The sequence below is a fragment of the Salvelinus fontinalis genome, chromosome 1, assembly GCF_029448725.1.
Source record: "Salvelinus fontinalis isolate EN_2023a chromosome 1, ASM2944872v1, whole genome shotgun sequence".
NCBI classification, from domain to species: Eukaryota; Metazoa; Chordata; class Actinopteri; order Salmoniformes; family Salmonidae; genus Salvelinus; species Salvelinus fontinalis.
In genome coordinates, this window is record NC_074665.1 from 65696889 (window position 1) to 65715587 (window position 18699).

An 18699-nucleotide genomic window follows, 5' to 3' on the forward strand; every position below is an offset into this window, starting at 1 on the left:
TGGACTTATCTTGTCATTGCAGGCAATCTCAACGCTGTGCGTTACAGGGAAGACATCCTCCTCCCTCATGTGGTACCTTTCCTGCGGGCTCATCCTGACATGATACTCCAGCATGACAATGCCACCAGCCATACTGCTCATTCTGTGTGTGATTTCCTGCAAGACAGGAATGTCAGTGTTCTGCCATGGCCAGCGAAGAGCCCGGATCTCAATCCCATTGAGCACGTCTGGGACCTGTTGGATCAGAGGGTCAGGGCTAGGGCCATTCCCCCCCAGAAATGTCCGAGAACTTGCAGATGCCTTGGTGGAAGAGTAACATCTCATAGCAAGAACTGGCAAATCTGGTGCAGTCCATGAGGAGGAGATGCACTGTAGTACTTAATGCAGCTTGCGGCCATACCAGATATTGACTGTTACTTTTGATTTTGACCCAACCTTTGTTCAGGAACACATTATTCCATTTCTGTTAGTCACATGTCTGTGGAACTTGTTCAGTTTATGTCTCAGTTGTTGAATCTTGTTATGTTCATACAAATATTTACACATGTTAAGTTTGTTGAAAATAAATGCAGTTCACAGTGAGAGGACGTTTCTTTTTTTGCTGAGTTTATATTTTTGCGGTCAATTTGCAGCCTACAAATTATTTGTAATTATGTTCCGGTCTCCCGACCATCCGCTCAAGAAAAAATCAGTCCACAGCTAAATCTAGTTGATGATCGCTGCCGTAAATCATTGGAACATTATGTATTACCTTCCCGCAATATAAATGATGTCTAAATAATGCTGTTTTTTTATTTTGTAGGTTACACGCCAAGTGGCAAAATGCAAGTGTCCTAAACGATTCCAAGTTGAGCAAATTGGTGCCAACAAATACAGGGTAAGAGGATTTTGTGTATACCCTATACGTTACCTTAAGTGTTCAGTGAAACATGTGCTTTATGAAAAACTAATTTGTAACTTTTTTTCATTGTCCCTTCCACGACCAGTTCTACCTTGGAAACCAGGTACATATGACAGGCTCAGGCCGCTCTTTGTTGTTATCTATGATGTGGTGCTGTGCCTAATCAACCCCTCCTCTCTTTTTTTGTTGACCCTGTTTCTTTTCCAATTAACATTAACATTTTGCCAAGAGTCTTCCAAGACATATTCACGATGGAACTCAGAAGTAGACAGCAATAATTATTTCAGACATTTCCATTCACTTGAAAAGGCTCACTTTTAATTTGTTTATTAGTCTATGATAATAATAATAATAGCTATGTGGGTAGTTCCACCGGCATAAGTAGTTGGGATATTGGATTGGGTCTGGCTGGCTGGCGTGGGAAAGCAGCTGGTGCCTATAACTGGTGCAGGTGGACGACCATTGATGTAGTAGCCTGCTAGGAATGACTGTGCAATAAAATGATCCCCTTTTGGGTCATGGTCTTTCTTCAGCTCATGCCAAGAATTAAATGGCCACAGTGTCATAAAATGCATCTTTGTGTATATATAACCTGTACTGGTGGATTGTGCAGATAAAAATAGTGGCAATAATGCTCTTATTTAGATAGGAAATAACATTGAGCTTGTGATCATTTCTAAAACAAAAAATCAGCATGTAAGGCAGTCAAGTGTTATAATGCTTTGAAGTCCAATGCTGATTCAATTATTCCCTATTATTTGTAGTTGCTTTTGAGTTTCCAATAAGAAATAATAGGTTTTCCAAGTTTTTACCCCTTCATGTGCTTTAATTTAACCGTTGAGCAGTTTGGGATTTAGAATGCTTCTGATGTGTGGTTGTCTGTTGCTTCTCTTTTATTTCCTGGGATTGATTTGTCTCAATAATGGCTGACATGACTTTGTATAAAAGCTTTTTTTGTTCAACAAACATTAACTGCTTTTCCTTTAAAGATGTGCGAACACCTTTCCATTGTTAGGAAATTATCTTGCTTGATTTGATTTTATTGAGTTCAAATGGGCAAAGAAATGCATGTTGTAATACAGGATACATAACTCATATAAAATGAATGGTCAATTCACTTTCTGAAGCTTGATGGCTGTTTGTTGAGGAGAATGAATAGGGGTATATAGGGGAAACATATACAGCATGTATTTGTAAGATTATGTGTGTCTTCTTCACCAGTTTGTATTTGTTTATTACTCAAAATCAACTTAAACAATTCTTTTGACAGTTTGGTCTGGTTCACTGCTTACATGATGATGAGATAATAGCAAACAGGGACAGTCAAAATCTAACCCCCCACCTACACGTTGCGGTTTTGGAAAGCTGTATTCTGGTAAATGGGCATTCTTAAGCCATTTGTTGTGACTATTTTTATTCTCCAGATCATTTTCCAATTCTATTCATCACTTTTACTGTACTTGATCACAAAATTCACCAGTGTCATTCAATCATTATGGGAATCACATAGTGCAAAGTTTGAATTTAAATGAGATTGTTACAATAGGCACCTAACTGGAGGCTCATCAATGTGTGGTCATGTTTGATTGTTTACACCGTGGTTGACTAGAGAGATGATAAGATGCCATCCCCCATGTTGTTCCTCATTGGAGCTTAGCTGCATTGGTTCCTCCATCAATGTCAATGCATCCTCTATGAATATGGTGGTTTGTACTGTAGTGATAGAAAGTGCCACTGTTCACGTTGTTGGTTTGCAGGAGATTTTGTCAGTTTTGTCTGTTTGTGCTATTGATTGTGCTATGATGTGACAATGTTTGATGGAAAGCATGAGGCCATGATTGTTGTGTTGTCAAATCTGCTAACCCCATGGCCATATCCAACTGGCTGGCTTCTCCTGCAAATCCTCATCTTATGACGCTTGGCTGTTTGTTCACCCTCCATATCAGGCTTGTTTGAAAGCTTTGCAAGTTACATGCAAACATCCCATAGTAAAGTCGAAAATAACAAAAATATCCCAAAAGAAGGTAAGGATAGACTGCAACACTATAGTGCTCCCTAGTGGTTGAGTATCATCTCTTCAGTCTAATGCTCTTTATATTATACAGCCTGTTATAGGAGTTTCCAGTTGAAAATGTGAAAAAATTATTAGATGAGAAAATAAGTAAACATTCCAATATTAAATTATAATATTGATTAATGAAAATATTGCAACCCTTTGTGACAAATTATTAACTTACTAATTATTACATTTACTTGTAACCTTAATCATAATGGATATATAACATTGTCATAACAATGATATTGACCTCAGATGCCCTAACCAGTCAAAATACCAGTTGTTATATCATGATTATGACAGATGTATGTAGGCTACGATAAGCCTGTTGACAGGTGGTATCAAGTAAAGTGTTACCCATTTCACCACAATTACAAATCAACGTATCCCAATTTCACAAGTCACACACCAATCCCACATTGTTGACAATGATGAATGCACTAATACATTCTGAGAAGGTTAAACCAGTTGGATTGACCCTTCATTTGTGTCTATGAGAATGAAACCTTGATGTTGTTGCTTTGTGTCTCAATCAATGGGCTTGGCTGAGCAACAAAAGAAAGAAACCAGACAGCAAAACCATCTCCTCTCATCTAGTGATTAAGTGAAATCCATTTTAGTTAAGTCATATTTCATATGTATAACTAGTCGTTGTACTCTACAAGTCAGAAAATGCAATGTAATCAGGCAATCAGGAACCAACTCATAGAAGGATAAACTTCCTCCTAACAATCTCCAAATTGTAGCATCTGCTAGTTTCTGGTGTTGCACAGCTTCAAGTCTTGTCCAGTGTTGTTGATGCAGAGTAGTGCTCAGTGACTCCCGCCTCATCTTCCTCTCTGTCCTCCCTACTCCCTCTGCAGTTCGGAGACTCCCAACAGCTGCGTCTGGTGCGGATCCTGCGGAGCACTGTGATGGTGCGCGTTGGTGGAGGCTGGATGGCTCTGGATGAGTTCCTTGTAAAGAACGACCCGTGTCGAGGTAAGGCACCAGACAGGACAGGGTAAACTTGATAAATTGTCATTCATTTTAAGAAAGACAAATCTCTGGATTCGGTTTCACTCGTGTGTCTCATGTTTTAATTGTCTATTTTTAGATAGCGGTGCTACAGCTGATTCAGTATTTATTACCATATGATTTGATGTTGTGTAATGGTTTTCACTCTGATTAAATGATATGGCTGGATAAGGCTGAATGTGGCATGTAGAGTCTAAGTCTGAGTGTGTGTCTGAGTGTGTGTCTGAGTGTATGTTGCTACTCAATTGCTTACAATATCAGATCCTACTGCCATGCAGTAAGTTCCTCTATATGTGTTTCAATTTTCCTGCTAAAAAAATGCCTTCCTACTGCTTCCTACGCCTTCCTCTCCAGTTCATCACCACGGGAGTAAAATGTTGCGCTCGGAATCAAACTCTTCAATTACTCAGTCTCCTATAGGTTGGCAACAAATCTCACACTTTCTCACCTTGCTCCATGAACCCCCCAGTGGTATGTGTGTCTGCATCACCGTATGTGTGCGGGTGTTAATGTGTAGGTGTGTGTACAAAACGGGTGTGTTGGAGTGCTCATTGTTAATGGCGTTCCCATAAAGCGACTCAACTCACACTCTCCTGTTATCCAGCAGTCTGTGGGTCTTCATGCATGCCGTCATTTTCTCCGAGTCACATCACCTACTTCTGAATCTCTCTTTACTTACTGACCTCCAGGCTAACACCAGTTCTCTCTCTCTATCGCTCTCTCTATCGCTGTCTCTCTCTATCGCTGTCTCTCTCTCTATCGCTCTATTACCCTCTATCGCTGTCTATAGCTGTCTCTCTGTCGCTCTCTCTCTCTAACACTCTCTCTATTGCTCTCTCTTTCTATCGCTCTCTTTATCGCTGTCTCTCTCTTTATCGCTGTCTCTTGCTCTATCGCTCTCTTTCTCAATCGCTCTCTCTATATCGCTGTCTCTCGTTCTATATCGCTGTCTCTCTCTTTATCGCTGTCTCTTGCTCTATCGCTCTCTTTCTCTATCGCTCTCTCTATATCGCTGTCTCTCGTTCTATATCGCTGTCTCTCTCTTTATCGCTGTCTCTTGCTCTATCGCTCTCTTTCTCTATCGCTCTCTCTATATCGCTGTCTCTCGTTCTATAACGCTGTCTCTCTTTCTCTATCGCTCTCTCTCTTTCTATCGCTCTCTTTATCGCTGTCTCTCTCTTTATCGCTCTCTCTATATCGCTGTCTCTCTCTATATCGCTGTCTCTCTCTATATCGCTGTCTCTCTCTATATCGCTGTCTCTCGTTCTATAACGCTGTTTCTCTTTCTCTATCGCTCTCTCTCTATCTATTGCTGTCTCTCTCTCTATTGCTGTCTCTCTCTATCGCTGTCTCTCTCTATTGTTGTCTCTCTCTCTATCTATCGCTCTCTCTCTCTCTATTGTTGTCTCTATCTATCTATCTATCTATCTATCTATCTATCTATCTATCTATCTATCTATCTATCTAAAAAGCAGCCAGTGGCTTTGTGCACCTTTTCTTTTTGCAGTGCCGCTGACAATCACTGGGTTTCCCAGCAATTTACTATTCCCACCCAAAGGCTATGCTGGGGAGAAATAGTTACTTATAGGTATATGGCTGATGTTCTAAGCCACTGGAATTCATCAACAATCTTTTGGGATGACCATAGATTCTTCTACTCTGGTAGAGATTAATTGGAGAGCAAAGTCAGCTAATATGTATCTTTATTTTGTTTTGTTTTGCGAGGTTGGGGTGATGGAGGCGTTTATTGATTTGTATGTGCAGAGTGAGTCTGTTGTACTGTACATTAAGCACTCTGTCCATATGAATCTCTATCGGTTAAGAATGTCCTTTTCACAGCACTTCCTATTGGGACTGTTTGTTTTCAGTGAGTTTGTCAGTGTGGCTAAGTGATGTGAAACTGCATGTCCTTCATTCACACGCATTTATTTGCACAATAGTCCAATCACAAATAGTATAAACAACAACCTGTATTCATTTCAAATGGTCTACTGTTTCTAAAAGCAGGTACTCATCATACATTTACTCACTCCACTGAAATGAATTAGGTTCACCTTACTTATAATCAATCATACACCAACAACCATGCATATGTCTTACTGTATGTTGTCATATTTGACCCCCCAGCCAAAGGCAGGACAAACATGGAGCTGCGGGAAAAGTTCATTCTCCCAGAGGGCACCACTCAGGTGATGGCAAGCTTCCGGTATAGAGGTCGTAGGTCGCGACCGTCGTCACGGGCTGCCTCTCCCAACAGGTCAAACTCTAGCCATAGCTGTCCTGCCCAGCATAATAACCCAGCCTTGCCCAGCACACCCAAGGTAAGAGACGCCCACAATCTGGGTAGCAGCTTTTGACTACATACTCCTTCTTCCACAGCAAATACATGTATTAACTTCACTGACAATAGAGCAAAATTTGCTAATGACTTGAATTTAATGACCATAGGAAGCTAGTTGTATTTGAACAATTTCTGCCATTCCCCACATGCTCCCAACCATATCTATTGTTTGTCATTTGTCTATTTTATCATTTGTTTATATATGTTGTTTTTTGTTGTCTGATATATTTTGATCATTCCTTTCTTTTGTCATATATCATAGCTCTTCATTTAGTCTACCTGTACTCCTTTTAGTTATTGATTTCTCCATCTGAATCCCTGTGTTTGTGTGTTTGACTTGCCATTATTCCCCCAGACTCCCCAACACATAACTCGCAATTATGATAAACCCTGGCTGACAAACAGCAAACCCTCCACTCCTCTTAAATCATCAGACTCCTTTGAGAGCCAAGGTTCATCCTCTGAGGTATAGTGAATCAAAAGGGTCTGGAACGCTCCAGAGCTCTGAACCTAACAACTGCTGCCTCCTACTATACCATCTAACTGAATTGTATAGTGTCTGAGTAAAAGGAAAAAGGAAATAAATGAATAACTACTTAGATAGCCCTACCCCTTCCCCTTGGCCCTAACTTCACAATCATTGAATATCTAAAGCATGGCCAACCAAATATTGGTAACGGCAGATAAAGAAGATATTTTCTAAAGATCGACAACATTTTCATCCGTTCGACAGGAGTGGATTTTTTTCTTCTTTATCTTTCTTTATTGCTACAAATGATGATGGGAACTGTGTTTTTCGAATAAATTATGATTGACGAATACTTTTGAAGGTATGTGGGGCACGTGATGTCATCACATAGCTATAAGTTCCACTCCACATTTAAAGATGCACTATAAAGAAATCTCTCCTCCATTTCCTGGTTACTAAAATTCTAATAGTTCGCCTAATTTCAGGTTCTGTCACAAAACAAGCAAGTATAGTGTAGAGAGTCATTTTACCATTTAAACTGCTGTGAAATAGATTTTCCATAACCAAAAATATTGTATTTTCAGTTGTTTGAAGCTGGTGAACAAAACCAAAAGTAAAAGACACAAAAACTAAACTTATGATCGGGAAGCATAGAAATAGCGCACACAGAACAGATCATGCAAGACATTCTTTCAATGATAACGACAGCTTTATAAAAAAAATGGCACATTGCAGCTTTAATTCTAAATGCCTAGCCTACTGCTTGCAAAATAAAAAAAATGTAACTATAAAAATAATGTTTTTCCTGAGTTTCAAGAATACCTGAATTGCTTCACCTTGCTTTTCTGATTGGCTGACAAGTTTTACCATCCAATTGTTTCAGATATGCAGGAGTGCAAGTTTCACCATGGCACGGACTAGCCTAGGCAGCCGTGGCGATACGTTAGGCACATGACAATTATTAGAATGTGGCAAATATGACTAATTTATTGCATTCTATCAGGAACAGATAGGTTGAAAGGCATACAGTTGTCGCCAATGTATTAAAGCACAATTTGCCTAAATGGGTAATGGAAACACTTCAACCACTACATTTGTATTCCACACTGTAGGTTCTTGCGATTTTTTAAAAATATATTTTTTTAGTTGTGACGCCATTCCAATCAGCAGTTTTTATCGACTCAAGATAGTTAAATGGAAATGCACCCTAGCAGGCAATTGTTGCATCTATTTTCTATGCAAACTTTCTATTGTCGAAAAAAAATCACTGGACAAGTTAATGGAAACATAGCTATTGACGGTCAATCAATTATCCCATGTCAGCTAACATTTTATAGTTTGCTAGGTAAGTTAGTCTAGTCAGCTATCTTAACCTTGTAGTAATCATGGTCAAATTATTGACCAGGCACCCAAGGCACGTGCCCAGGGGCCCTGACTTCCAGGGGGCCCTCATTGATTTTGTTAGTCACTCTCACTCAGATATCATATCAACATGACATAAGTACTTTACACCACTAGCCATGACTTATGTAAAAATACTTTAAATTACTACTTAAGTCATTTTGTGTATATCTGTACTTACTATTAATATTTTTGACAACTTTTACTTTTACTTCACTACATTCCAAAAGAAAATAATGTACTTTCTACTCCATACGTTATTCCTGACACCCAACAGTACTCATTACATTTTGAATGCTTAGCAGGACAGGAAAATGGTCCAATTCATGCACTTATCAAGAGAACATGCCTGGTCATCCATACTGTCTCTGATCTGGCAGACTCACTACACACAAATGCTTCATTTGTAAATGGAGTGTGCCCCTGGCTATTCATTAATAAATAAAAACAAGAAAATTGTGCCATCTGGTTTGCTTAATATAAGCAATTTGAAATGATTATACTTTTAATTTTGATACTTAAGTATATTTTTGCAATTACATTTAATGTTGATACTTAAATATATTTAAAACCAAATACTTTTGCTCAAGTAGTATTTTACTGGGTGACTTTTACTCGAGTCATTTTCTATTAAGATATTTTTACTTTTACTCAAGTATGACAATTGGGTACTTTTTCCACATTTACATTTACATTTAAGTCATTTAGCAGACGCTCTTATCCAGAGCGACTTACAAATTGGTGCATTCACCTAATGACATCCAGTGGAACAGCCACTTTACCACCATTCGTCATGGCAAAATGTGTAGAACTGCAGGAAACAGGCATTACAACTGCAAAATGTTCTTTCTGCCCCATGGCAAAATGAGTAGAATAGCAAGGAATTAGTTTCAAGACTGCTACATTTTCCCGCTGCCCCTTAGAAAAATGTGTAGAATTGCAGAAAATGTGCTTTAAAACTGCAACATTTTCCCAAAACATTATTAGCCTGATGAACATAGAAACTCGGTTGCAGTTTCTATGCTACAATGGTGAAATGTTTTATACATCTTTAATAATGGTAATCAGAATGTGTTGTTATATGGCTGCGATCTGATTAATGTTTGAATTCTAATTTTATGATTACTTTCAAAAAAGCTTTTGTTTCAAGACCCTAAAAAGATATTGTTTACATTTTACATTTCTAAATAAATAACCAAGCCCAGAAGTTTGACCACCCCTGATCTAAAGAGTCTGGATAGGTGTAAAATCTGTCGTGGTGGAGCTTCCACCACTACACAATCCCCCAGAATTGAGAAGGCTTACGCCTTACAGAGTGAGTGTTAAGGCCAAAGGGGAGGTGTAGGGAGCAAATTGTGATTGAAGCGAGTACATAAGCTGTATATTTGTTGTCTATTAGAGGCCCGATTTCAGTTGGGATTTTTATTTAATGTTTTAAAGTACTAACTGGTGATCGTTGTGGAACATTCTCTCTGTTGTCAAAAACCTTCTCTAACTAACTCAAAGTAAGAACTGGCCCGCTGTTCTGTGTTGCATGTTGAACTGTTTATCTATTAATCCACTGTACACGTTTAGGTTGGTACTTAAATATCATACAGTACATCAACTTTTCATTCAACACAATAACCCCTTACATTGGATGTCTGTGGGATTTCATCACATTTCATCAGAATGCCACATTGCATAACATGCTAATTAGAGAAGAATTACCAGTGTTCGAAGAGTCGATGTACTAGACTAGAGAATCAACTCAAACACAGTATCGTCTTCTTCTGTGATTTACCATTGTGTACCAAGATATCTTTTTGCAAACATAGAGAAAAATGCTAACAAATGCTCTGTCTTTTGCAGAGCACTCCGATACAGGGAAGTAAACTGCGGCTCCCTGGATACTTGTCAGGAAAAGGTTTCCAGTCGGGTGAAGAGCCGGGAACCCTGATCAATGCTGCTGTGATGAAAGCACGGGGACAGGCCATAGGGTTTGGTGAGTAGAGCATTCTTTTGAAAAGCAGTGACTGCTTTCTGTCTTCTAAAGGGCTCTGCTGTTCGGCTCTGCTATTAACGTTGCCAGTCGCTGTAACCAGATAACCATACCGGAATCTTTTGTCCCCCAGAATCGAGAAGGTCCGGCAGCCGACCTGGAAGTAAAGCAGGCAGCCGAGGGAGCAGCCGGAGGGGAAGCGATGCTTCAGACTTCGACATCTCGGATATCGCATCGGTGTGCTCCGACACATCAGAGACGGTGGGTGACACCAGTCGGGCTACACCCCGCTCGTCGTCACGTCAACACGGAGGCAAGCCCTCCAAAATCCCCACTCCTCAAAGAAGGTCGACCCCCAGCAAACTGGCCCAGACCTCCAAGAGATAGTCAGGGGCCTTGAGACAACCACAGGAGTCACGTTGGCCCAAAGTGACAAGAGAGACTGGTGTATGTGTTGATTATTTAAAGTCTTGTGAAGATGTAAAATATTCTGTTGAATAGAAAAATTGTTTATTATTAAGTGAAAAAGGAATGCCAATGGCCTTGTGTTTGTCTTAATGTATTTAATTTTATGTGAATAATGTCAAATTATTATGATTATTTTATTTTATTGACGCTAAACCTGAAAAGTTTAAAGAAACTGAAAAGAAAAAAAACATGGAGAAGACCACACTTTATGGTCAACTAACAATTCTACACACTAATGAATGGTAACACACAGCATTGTACTCGTGAGAGGGTTACTGAATGTTCTGTATGCTGACATGCGTGTGACAGACGGTGCATCACGCTACCCTGTGGGACACCTCAATTATCTATTATCTATTTAAAATGCAATGATGTACTGCCAAAATGCATTTAAAGGGCAATACAATATACATGTAGCCTACCACATAGTAAACACTGCAAATAATTATGTTCTGACTGAGATGACTGTTGATGGCAAGTTCACAGAGAAATCCCTCAATATCCAGGCTTTAAAGTACTCCACCTTACCTTAGGAAGTACTGTTTTGTTTGGTCAACTTACAGCGATGTGTGCCATTTTACCTTGGACATTGGCCTCCCCGGACCCTGAGTAGACATTCTTTAGTGCATTCGTCAGTGTATGGTTCATTTTGCTAGAGTGGAAAGGATCGCTGTTAACGTTTTGTAATAAATCTGCTAGCCGAAAGCTACCATGGGATACTGACATGGGTCACATACTTGTCTGTTTTTTTTATATGATGTTATACATTATTGTTACAGTATAATGTATAATTTCTGTAGATTGACCCAATAGGATGCAGCGGAGAGACAACAGGAGACAAAAGAAATCTAGCATTATATAGAAATGGGAAGTATTTCATAAAGTCCAGTGATGACTCGTTGTGTTATTATATAATATACAGGGAAAGGCAAAGGGGGATATCTAGTCAATTGTACAACTGAATGCATTCAACTGAAATGTGTCTTCTGCATTTAACCCACTCGAGATCTTTGAATAGGACAACTATAGTTGAGCAGGGGATAGTTTCACCCCAGAAAATGTGGAAACTTGATCTGTATTGTTGCATTTCAACATGGTCTACCTGTGAGTTTCTTACAGATCATTTCTTCCAAATCTCTCAGATCATATAAACTTTTACCTCTTTCGAATTTAAGAGCTGTGTAAAAGCTGTGATAGTGGTGCTCATTCCATAAATGACAAGTTAGAGACAAGTTTGTCTCAATTATGGGCCTATAGCCTACAAGCAGCCCAAACCATCTGTGGGTCAACATAAATGTAAACAAAGGAGCAGATCAACTGGTTATATTTAATTTGTTGAAATGAATAACAAAACATGTACAGACTGTGCCTTTAATGCCAAGGTGTGTGCCTCAAAAGAACATACATTTAGATTTTTCATTCAGAGCCATGTCATCAGTGATGGTCCACAAGCCGGGTACATTTGACAAATCCAACTCTCGTTTATTTTAGGCCACATGCCCAGGTTCAGTGCAGTGTTTTACGGGTTTTGGGTTAATGGTATTCCCTGCACCACCATTCTCTGTGCGGGGAACGTTTGCGGAGCGCTCCTCGTGTATGAATGTGACATACTACACGTTTCTACCAGTGGAAATCGGGACAGCAACTGACTGTCCTGGGAAGGCGGTCACATAACCAAAAATGTTTCACCTTTTAGTTGATAAAAGTATGATTATAAAAGTAGCCTAAAATAATGACAATACGTATATGAACTGTGACAAGTTAATATGCAAATAAAAATGTACATATGTATTGCTGAATAATGATTAGGGAGGCTTCAGAGGAGATGACAGGTGTAGGAAAGGACAGGCTACCATGCTCCTTGCAAATTCATTTCAGTCTATTTTATGCCATCCCAATCAATAATGCGTCGAAAGATTTAGATTTTGCTTGTGCTCCTAACGTGTGTAAAAAAGGAAAGAAGAACTGAATGGTTGCCCTGAGCGTTCTCAGGACAACCAGTGTGTTTCAGCAGAGGAGACAGGCCTCTGGGAGAGATCAGATCCCCTGGGGACCGAAGGTAGAGTGGAGCGCAAGGAAGGGTCAGGTCTTCCTGAGACCAGCCACTATCTTGCTGAATGGTTTAAGGCATGGTTTGGCCTAGGGATGCCACTTTAAAATTGGTTATATCCTCACTGCGGGAACTGTAAAGGAACCGAAAGCAGTCCACATCGGGGCCTCTTTTTCAGGAATATGTGAGTGATCTTTACAATATTGTCTACATTCATATATAGGTATGTTTCGATTTTGTTATAATTTAATTGAAATATGATGGTGGGTTTTGTGTGTGCTGGAAACAATTGGCCATCGATTTATTGTGGACAAATATTACTGGCATCTAATTAAAATTGGATATCACAAAATTGGGGATAAAAATAAATAATTATATATATATATATATATATATATATATACGGAAAAAGTAAGAAAAAAAAGTGTAATTTGTCTGATTTAAGAGTAGACTAAGATAATAGCTCCATCAATTCAGTAAAGGAGATTCTACTGTACCGGTTTTGGATCTGGATAATGAATAGTGTTTTATGGGAACAAAATGTCAAAGAATCAAATTAACTTCAGCCTACTTTTTTGACTAAATTAAGTATCTCAATTCTATTCAATGGTTGAGATTTGAGCATATGTGAACATGATTTGATATTGTATGATTTGATTTGTTGGGATAATCTTCTTTTGACATAGTGAAGTTGATATATATATTTTTTTACGGTTCATGAAAAAGTTAGCTGTGACCAAGTTATTATAGGCACTTTTCTGACCAATTGCATGATTGGACTTGATTTAATATTATTATTGGACATAATTTAATTCCAGATGGAAAAGTGACATCATTTTTATAGATTATTTGATGCTGATTTATAGACCTACATAAACCTGTAAAATACATGTCTGACAAATTTTTGTGTTCATGTGTAATCAACATTTCTTCTAGAATGCTGTTATTTCTATTATTAATGGAGTAGGGTAATGCTATTCTATTGTTGAGTATTTTTTATTTGCATTTGATTACAATAGACCTAATCCTACCAATTTAGTAAAACAGTGCACTGTTCCTCACTATAGATAAATCGGGGGAAATGCTAACATTTAAGTGAGATTTCCTTGATCTTAGAACTTTGCTTATTTTACTTTTGCAGGTGTTTATAATCCCTGGCACATCACATGTAGAAAATGCCAGCCTCAAAAGAAATGCTGGTTTTCCCAGTACTTCTAGCTTTCTTTGGATTGACCAAATGCCAGGAATTACCAAGTAAGTACCATAAAATGACATTTTTTTCCTTTTGCTGTTTATTGTGGGTATAATAATACTGCTTGATTGATTTTTAGCTTTTCTCAAAACTGTCTGTTTTCTTTCTTTCCAATATTAGCAAAGTTGGTTGGCGTGGAAATTTATGAACAGTGTTCCTTGCAATGCAATATAAGTTGATCCTCTATTTCTGTATGACCAGCAAGTGGCAGCACTGGTACATAAAACCATAACCCTCTCAGAAGAGCACACATCCTTCCCCTCTTGAGTAGTTCCTGCAGTCAGTATGGGATTTTGGTTTAACAGAATGTATCACTACTAACCCCAACTGACGTCACTGTGAGGTCAAAAACATCCGGACTTCCCATTTTCTGAATGAAATGACACCCATAGAATTAGGAAATATGACACCCTTCAACTGGGAATGAGAGTCATGAGAGTCAACTGAATTAATGTTGTGCCAAGTGTAATGACATTTTGTAGTGTGTAATCAAGTGTTCTGTTCTTTGTTAAAGTTACTGTAAATCAACACTGATTGAACAAATAACTATTCCACAAACATTAGATTGAAAAAGTTTGATGCTGTTGAATACCAGTAACATGAATACCAATAATCATTGTTTGATTGATCATATTTTGCGATAAATCACTTTTTGATTTATTCACCTGTCCAGTCCTTCCACATACCCACTGCCACTGCACTGTTCAATCTACTTTGTGACTTTTTCAAATTATGTGTTTAATGTCTAAAAATGCATCCAGATCCTCATCATTCACTGCCTTACTTTAACCCTTCAACACTATGAACATGACATTGGTGCAAAACTGAGCTGCATGTTTTTACTCTGAGGTTATAACATGCTAGAGGAGTTCAGTGTATCTAAGTCCAGAGGGGTGAGGAAAGTAGACGGATCTGAACCGGATTCAGTGGCCTACCGTGTGAACCCTGCCATCCACCTACGCAAAACAACGAGGTACTGTCTGCGTGCACATTTGAGGCCAAATTGATTAGAATAGATTGGAATTTGATTGTGAGGTTTCAAAGAAATAAATGTCAAGATGTAAAGTTGATTCTCAGAGGATAACACAGGAAAACACTTATTTCTCAAGTGGTCCTGAGTAGAATTTTCCTGATATACAAACTTAACACACATAGTTCAAATAATGACATAATTAAAAAGGCACAAATGTACAGATAAAAGTAATCAACCAAAGTGTAAGGGTATGGCACAACATTGTTCAAACTTTAGAAACATGTAGTTATAGAATCGACATGCCTCACTGACATGTAGAAAAAGTCATCATGTTAGCTTTATTTATAGTATTTCCAGTATGTTGCATCCTCCTGAACGAGACCCAGCGCCCAAACTGATTCATTCCTCCTCACTGACGGTGAATAATTATGTTTATCTTAAGGTTTCCTACTTTCCTCCCATGTGAGCTAGTCAACATGAGCTAGGACCATGCACAAAAATGAAAGATTAATAGCGACGTGTATTGTATGAGCTACGTTTATTCTCTGCTCCTTTGCCAATGGGGTATCCATGGTTTTTCCACTCAGTGTAATTGTCTCTCCCAAACAACAGATTTGATTTCCTCTCCTGCACAGAAACCTACAAATGTGCCTTTGCTTCTGAACTTGATGTTCACCAATGGACAGTTGGTGGAACACGACTGGAATTTCATTCAGTCATCACAATGGATGAATCTAGTAATTGACTCGTTTGTTTATTAGCATAATGATGTGCTGTTGGTCAAAATGCATTATGAGTAGTTATAGTGTATCAGCCTATCATCCAGGGTTTCCTTTGGAAATGAAGACATCATCGTTAAATTGGAATAGGGGAGGGTTTCCCCAGCCTTCTTCAAACCCTCATTGACACTTTCTTGGCATAGATAGGCTACACACAGATTTATGCTGTCTGTCTACTTATTGCTGGGAGGCATTAAACATCAGTAGTTCATCTATTTGTTGGGTCTTTTCCCTCTGTATGTTGTGGCCAGCAAAGCTGTCCCCAATGAACTTTCAATTCCTGTATGCATGTGTATGTGTGTATATGTATATATATTTGCAAAAAAATATATATGGGGGATTGAAAGTGATGCAGACAATTACATTGATGGAAGCTACAATCTATCTGCAATATTAAATCTGATGTACTCCCTTACATTTTCTTTTACAAAAATGTAAAATGTTCAATGCCTGACAACTAAGATATGTTTATATTGAGTAGCAGAAGTGTGTTACTATAAATTAAATACAAATCATGGAAACAAAGAATGATGTAAAATGTCAAAGTACAGCATCAAAAAGGCAACCGGAGTGATTTGCCTTGACAGGAAGCCACAGAGGGAGAGAAGATGGTGTATACAATTAGGTTGTGCAACAGGCCTGCTGTGATTGAAAACATTAATGGTAGATTAAGTTTCAGTTTCAGAGTTTCCAACTAGTTTCCAACTAGGGTGGTTTTGAAACCAAAAGCAGAGGTTTAAAAGCAGTGGGAAAAGCTATCAAATGTTAAGCCCGTGCAACACTGATTGTGTTGTTTCAAAAGTATTTGATCGTTTTATTCAAAATACAATTGCACTACAAATGCAAATGCATGTTCTAGATGAAAATAGTATGTTTTGATCTATGTTCAGTGTCTCCTAATACACCATGATTGTCGTGCAACAGTGATGTGTACCCCGACGGCCTGCCCTCCGACTACTCCATCATTGCCACATTTAAGGTTACGAAGGACGCCGCCAAGAGGTCCTGGAACTTGTGGCAGGTCAGCGACACTGATGGACGTGAACAGGTGGGCCTCCGTTTCCAGGGCAACACACGATCTCTGGACTTCTTCTACACCAGCCCCCGTGGCACCCAGATGCTGCGCACATTCCACCAGGTGGAAAAGCTGTTTGACGGCGAGTGGCACAAGCTGGCGCTGCAGGTCAAGGGCGATAAGGTCAAGTTGCTGGTGGATTGCGAGGAGGTGAGCGTGGAGCCCATCGACAATCCCAGACCCATCATCCACCAAGGTTACACCTCCATTGTAAAGAGGGCTGTGGGAGACCGCTCCGCCTAAGTAAGTTCTGTGCTGTTCAGACCAAATCATGCTGGGTTGCCTACAGTATTTTGCAATTGTAGTCAACATTGATGAAAGCAGCACAGTCAATTCAGTGTTCATATGAAAGCACACTGACCATAATATCTCATGTCCTGGTACTGTAGGTAGACCTCCAGCAGATGGATGTGTCCTGTGATCCAGAGAAGGCCTACTCAGAGGACTGCTGTGAGCTCTCCAGTGTGGTGAGTTGGATGCGACTGTCAGTGGGTTCATGTTCCTCACTGAGCGATACGTACAGTACAGTATGTCTTTTAATCTAGCCTGTAATCTCATTGTCTCCCATAGAAGTGACTACGTGCCCCTCCCAAATGTGTGCTGTGTGTTTGTGTGGTGTCTCTAGGGAGTAGGGAACCAATCATAAGAATTATTTCTGTCCCTACAGATGGACTAATCAAGTTCTATTCTATTCAGTGTGGAGGGTATGCTGAAATTGGACTGACAGCAGGAAGGGCCACCTGTACGTGTATGCCAGGACAGCCTGGCAACCAGGGGCCACCAGGACCAAAGGTGACTACTAGGCTCATTACAGTTCCCATTACAGCACCACTGCTTTGAATCATGAGCTGAGAGCCATTAGCCTGGCGGGCCAGTCTCTGTGTTCGTTCATTGGCAATGATAGGTAAAAGAGTTGCTTACGGCACATACAGGATGAGACCAACTTGGCTTGCTCATGGTCCAGGCTAATGGTAACTGCTACCACTGTATTTCTCCATCTGCAGGGTCACAGAGGTCTCACAGGCAACACAGGAGAGCCAGGAAGACTAGGCAACTGGGTAAGGACATTTTCTCATTATAGTTCTCACTACGTTGTTGAGTTGAGCTGTATTTGGTGAGGGTCAACACTTTAGAATAATGAGTGGTAATTGTCGCTCAGAATGTATGCTCTCTGTTGGTCTTTGTAGATTTTACAGTATGCAGACATTAGATGTTGGGTTGTAGGCCCCATATTGACTGAGGAGATTTCTACAGTGAATTAAATAGAACAACCCCTGCTTGCTCGACAGCAGTGAAGTTGTGGAAAAGGGCAATGGAAGTATAACTGAGAAACGGTATGATGGAAACAGGAGCAGAAGCAGGGACGCCTAGAAATGGTAAACACTGGGCCCCCACTCACGTTGGGACTACTGAAGGTCGTATGCATCTGTCCCTGGGGAGCAGCGCATGAGAATGGAGAATGGTTGTGAAGTGGTAAGAAAAGGGCAGAGTGCTGGATGATCCATGTTTCAATACCAGGCTTATCTGCATTGGAAGGGAAATGGTTTAGATCAATATGGCAAAGGATCGTAGACTGTCTGGTTTCACTTTAACATTAGGAGATGCTTAATAGAACACTTAATAGATTGAATCTGAATGTGTTGAATTCCACAGACAGCGAAAGCAGACAGTTGCATAACATTATTGCAAATGCCTAATAATGAATGTCGTTTTACTTGCTTCGGTAGGTTGCTATGTTTTATACGTATTAATCATTGTTTCATAATTGTTTTAATCGTAGTCATCGTAGTCATCAACATCATACTACTGCCCTTCATTTACTTAGCACTCAGGAAGAATGCTTTGTCATTGTCAGAGGACTGGAGAGAGTTGAGAACAGAATGCCTCTTAAAGTGCAATAGAGAGCCATCCAGCGCAGAGCAGAGGACAAAATGTT

General features: G+C 39.5%; 1 protein-coding gene and 1 pseudogene across 18 annotated transcripts in view; both read left to right on the forward strand.

Moving 5' to 3' along the window:
* LOC129859890 (dystonin-like) overlaps positions 1–11357 on the forward strand; it is a 189332-nt gene extending 177975 nt beyond the window's left edge. For 8 of the 18 annotated variants that reach the window (XM_055930113.1, XM_055930120.1, XM_055930197.1 and 5 more), the window contains 9 exons: positions 803–877; positions 987–1004; positions 2172–2276; positions 3821–3938; positions 4329–4394; positions 6102–6295; positions 6671–6781; positions 10037–10169; positions 10300–11357. In XM_055930113.1, coding sequence (XP_055786088.1) covers positions 803–877; positions 987–1004; positions 2172–2276; positions 3821–3938; positions 4329–4394; positions 6102–6295; positions 6671–6781; positions 10037–10169; positions 10300–10553 — 1074 coding nt within the window. In that variant the 3' untranslated portion in view covers positions 10554–11357. The remainder of the gene's footprint in view (positions 1–802; positions 878–986; positions 1005–2171; positions 2277–3820; positions 3939–4328; positions 4395–6101; positions 6296–6670; positions 6782–10036; positions 10170–10299) is intronic. The other 10 variants (XM_055930146.1, XM_055930233.1, XM_055930181.1 and 7 more) reach the window with 7 other exon arrangements.
* Positions 11358–13859: 2502 nt separating this feature from the next.
* Positions 13860–18699, forward strand: part of LOC129859981 (collagen alpha-1(IX) chain-like) — a 35825-nt pseudogene continuing 30985 nt past the window's right edge.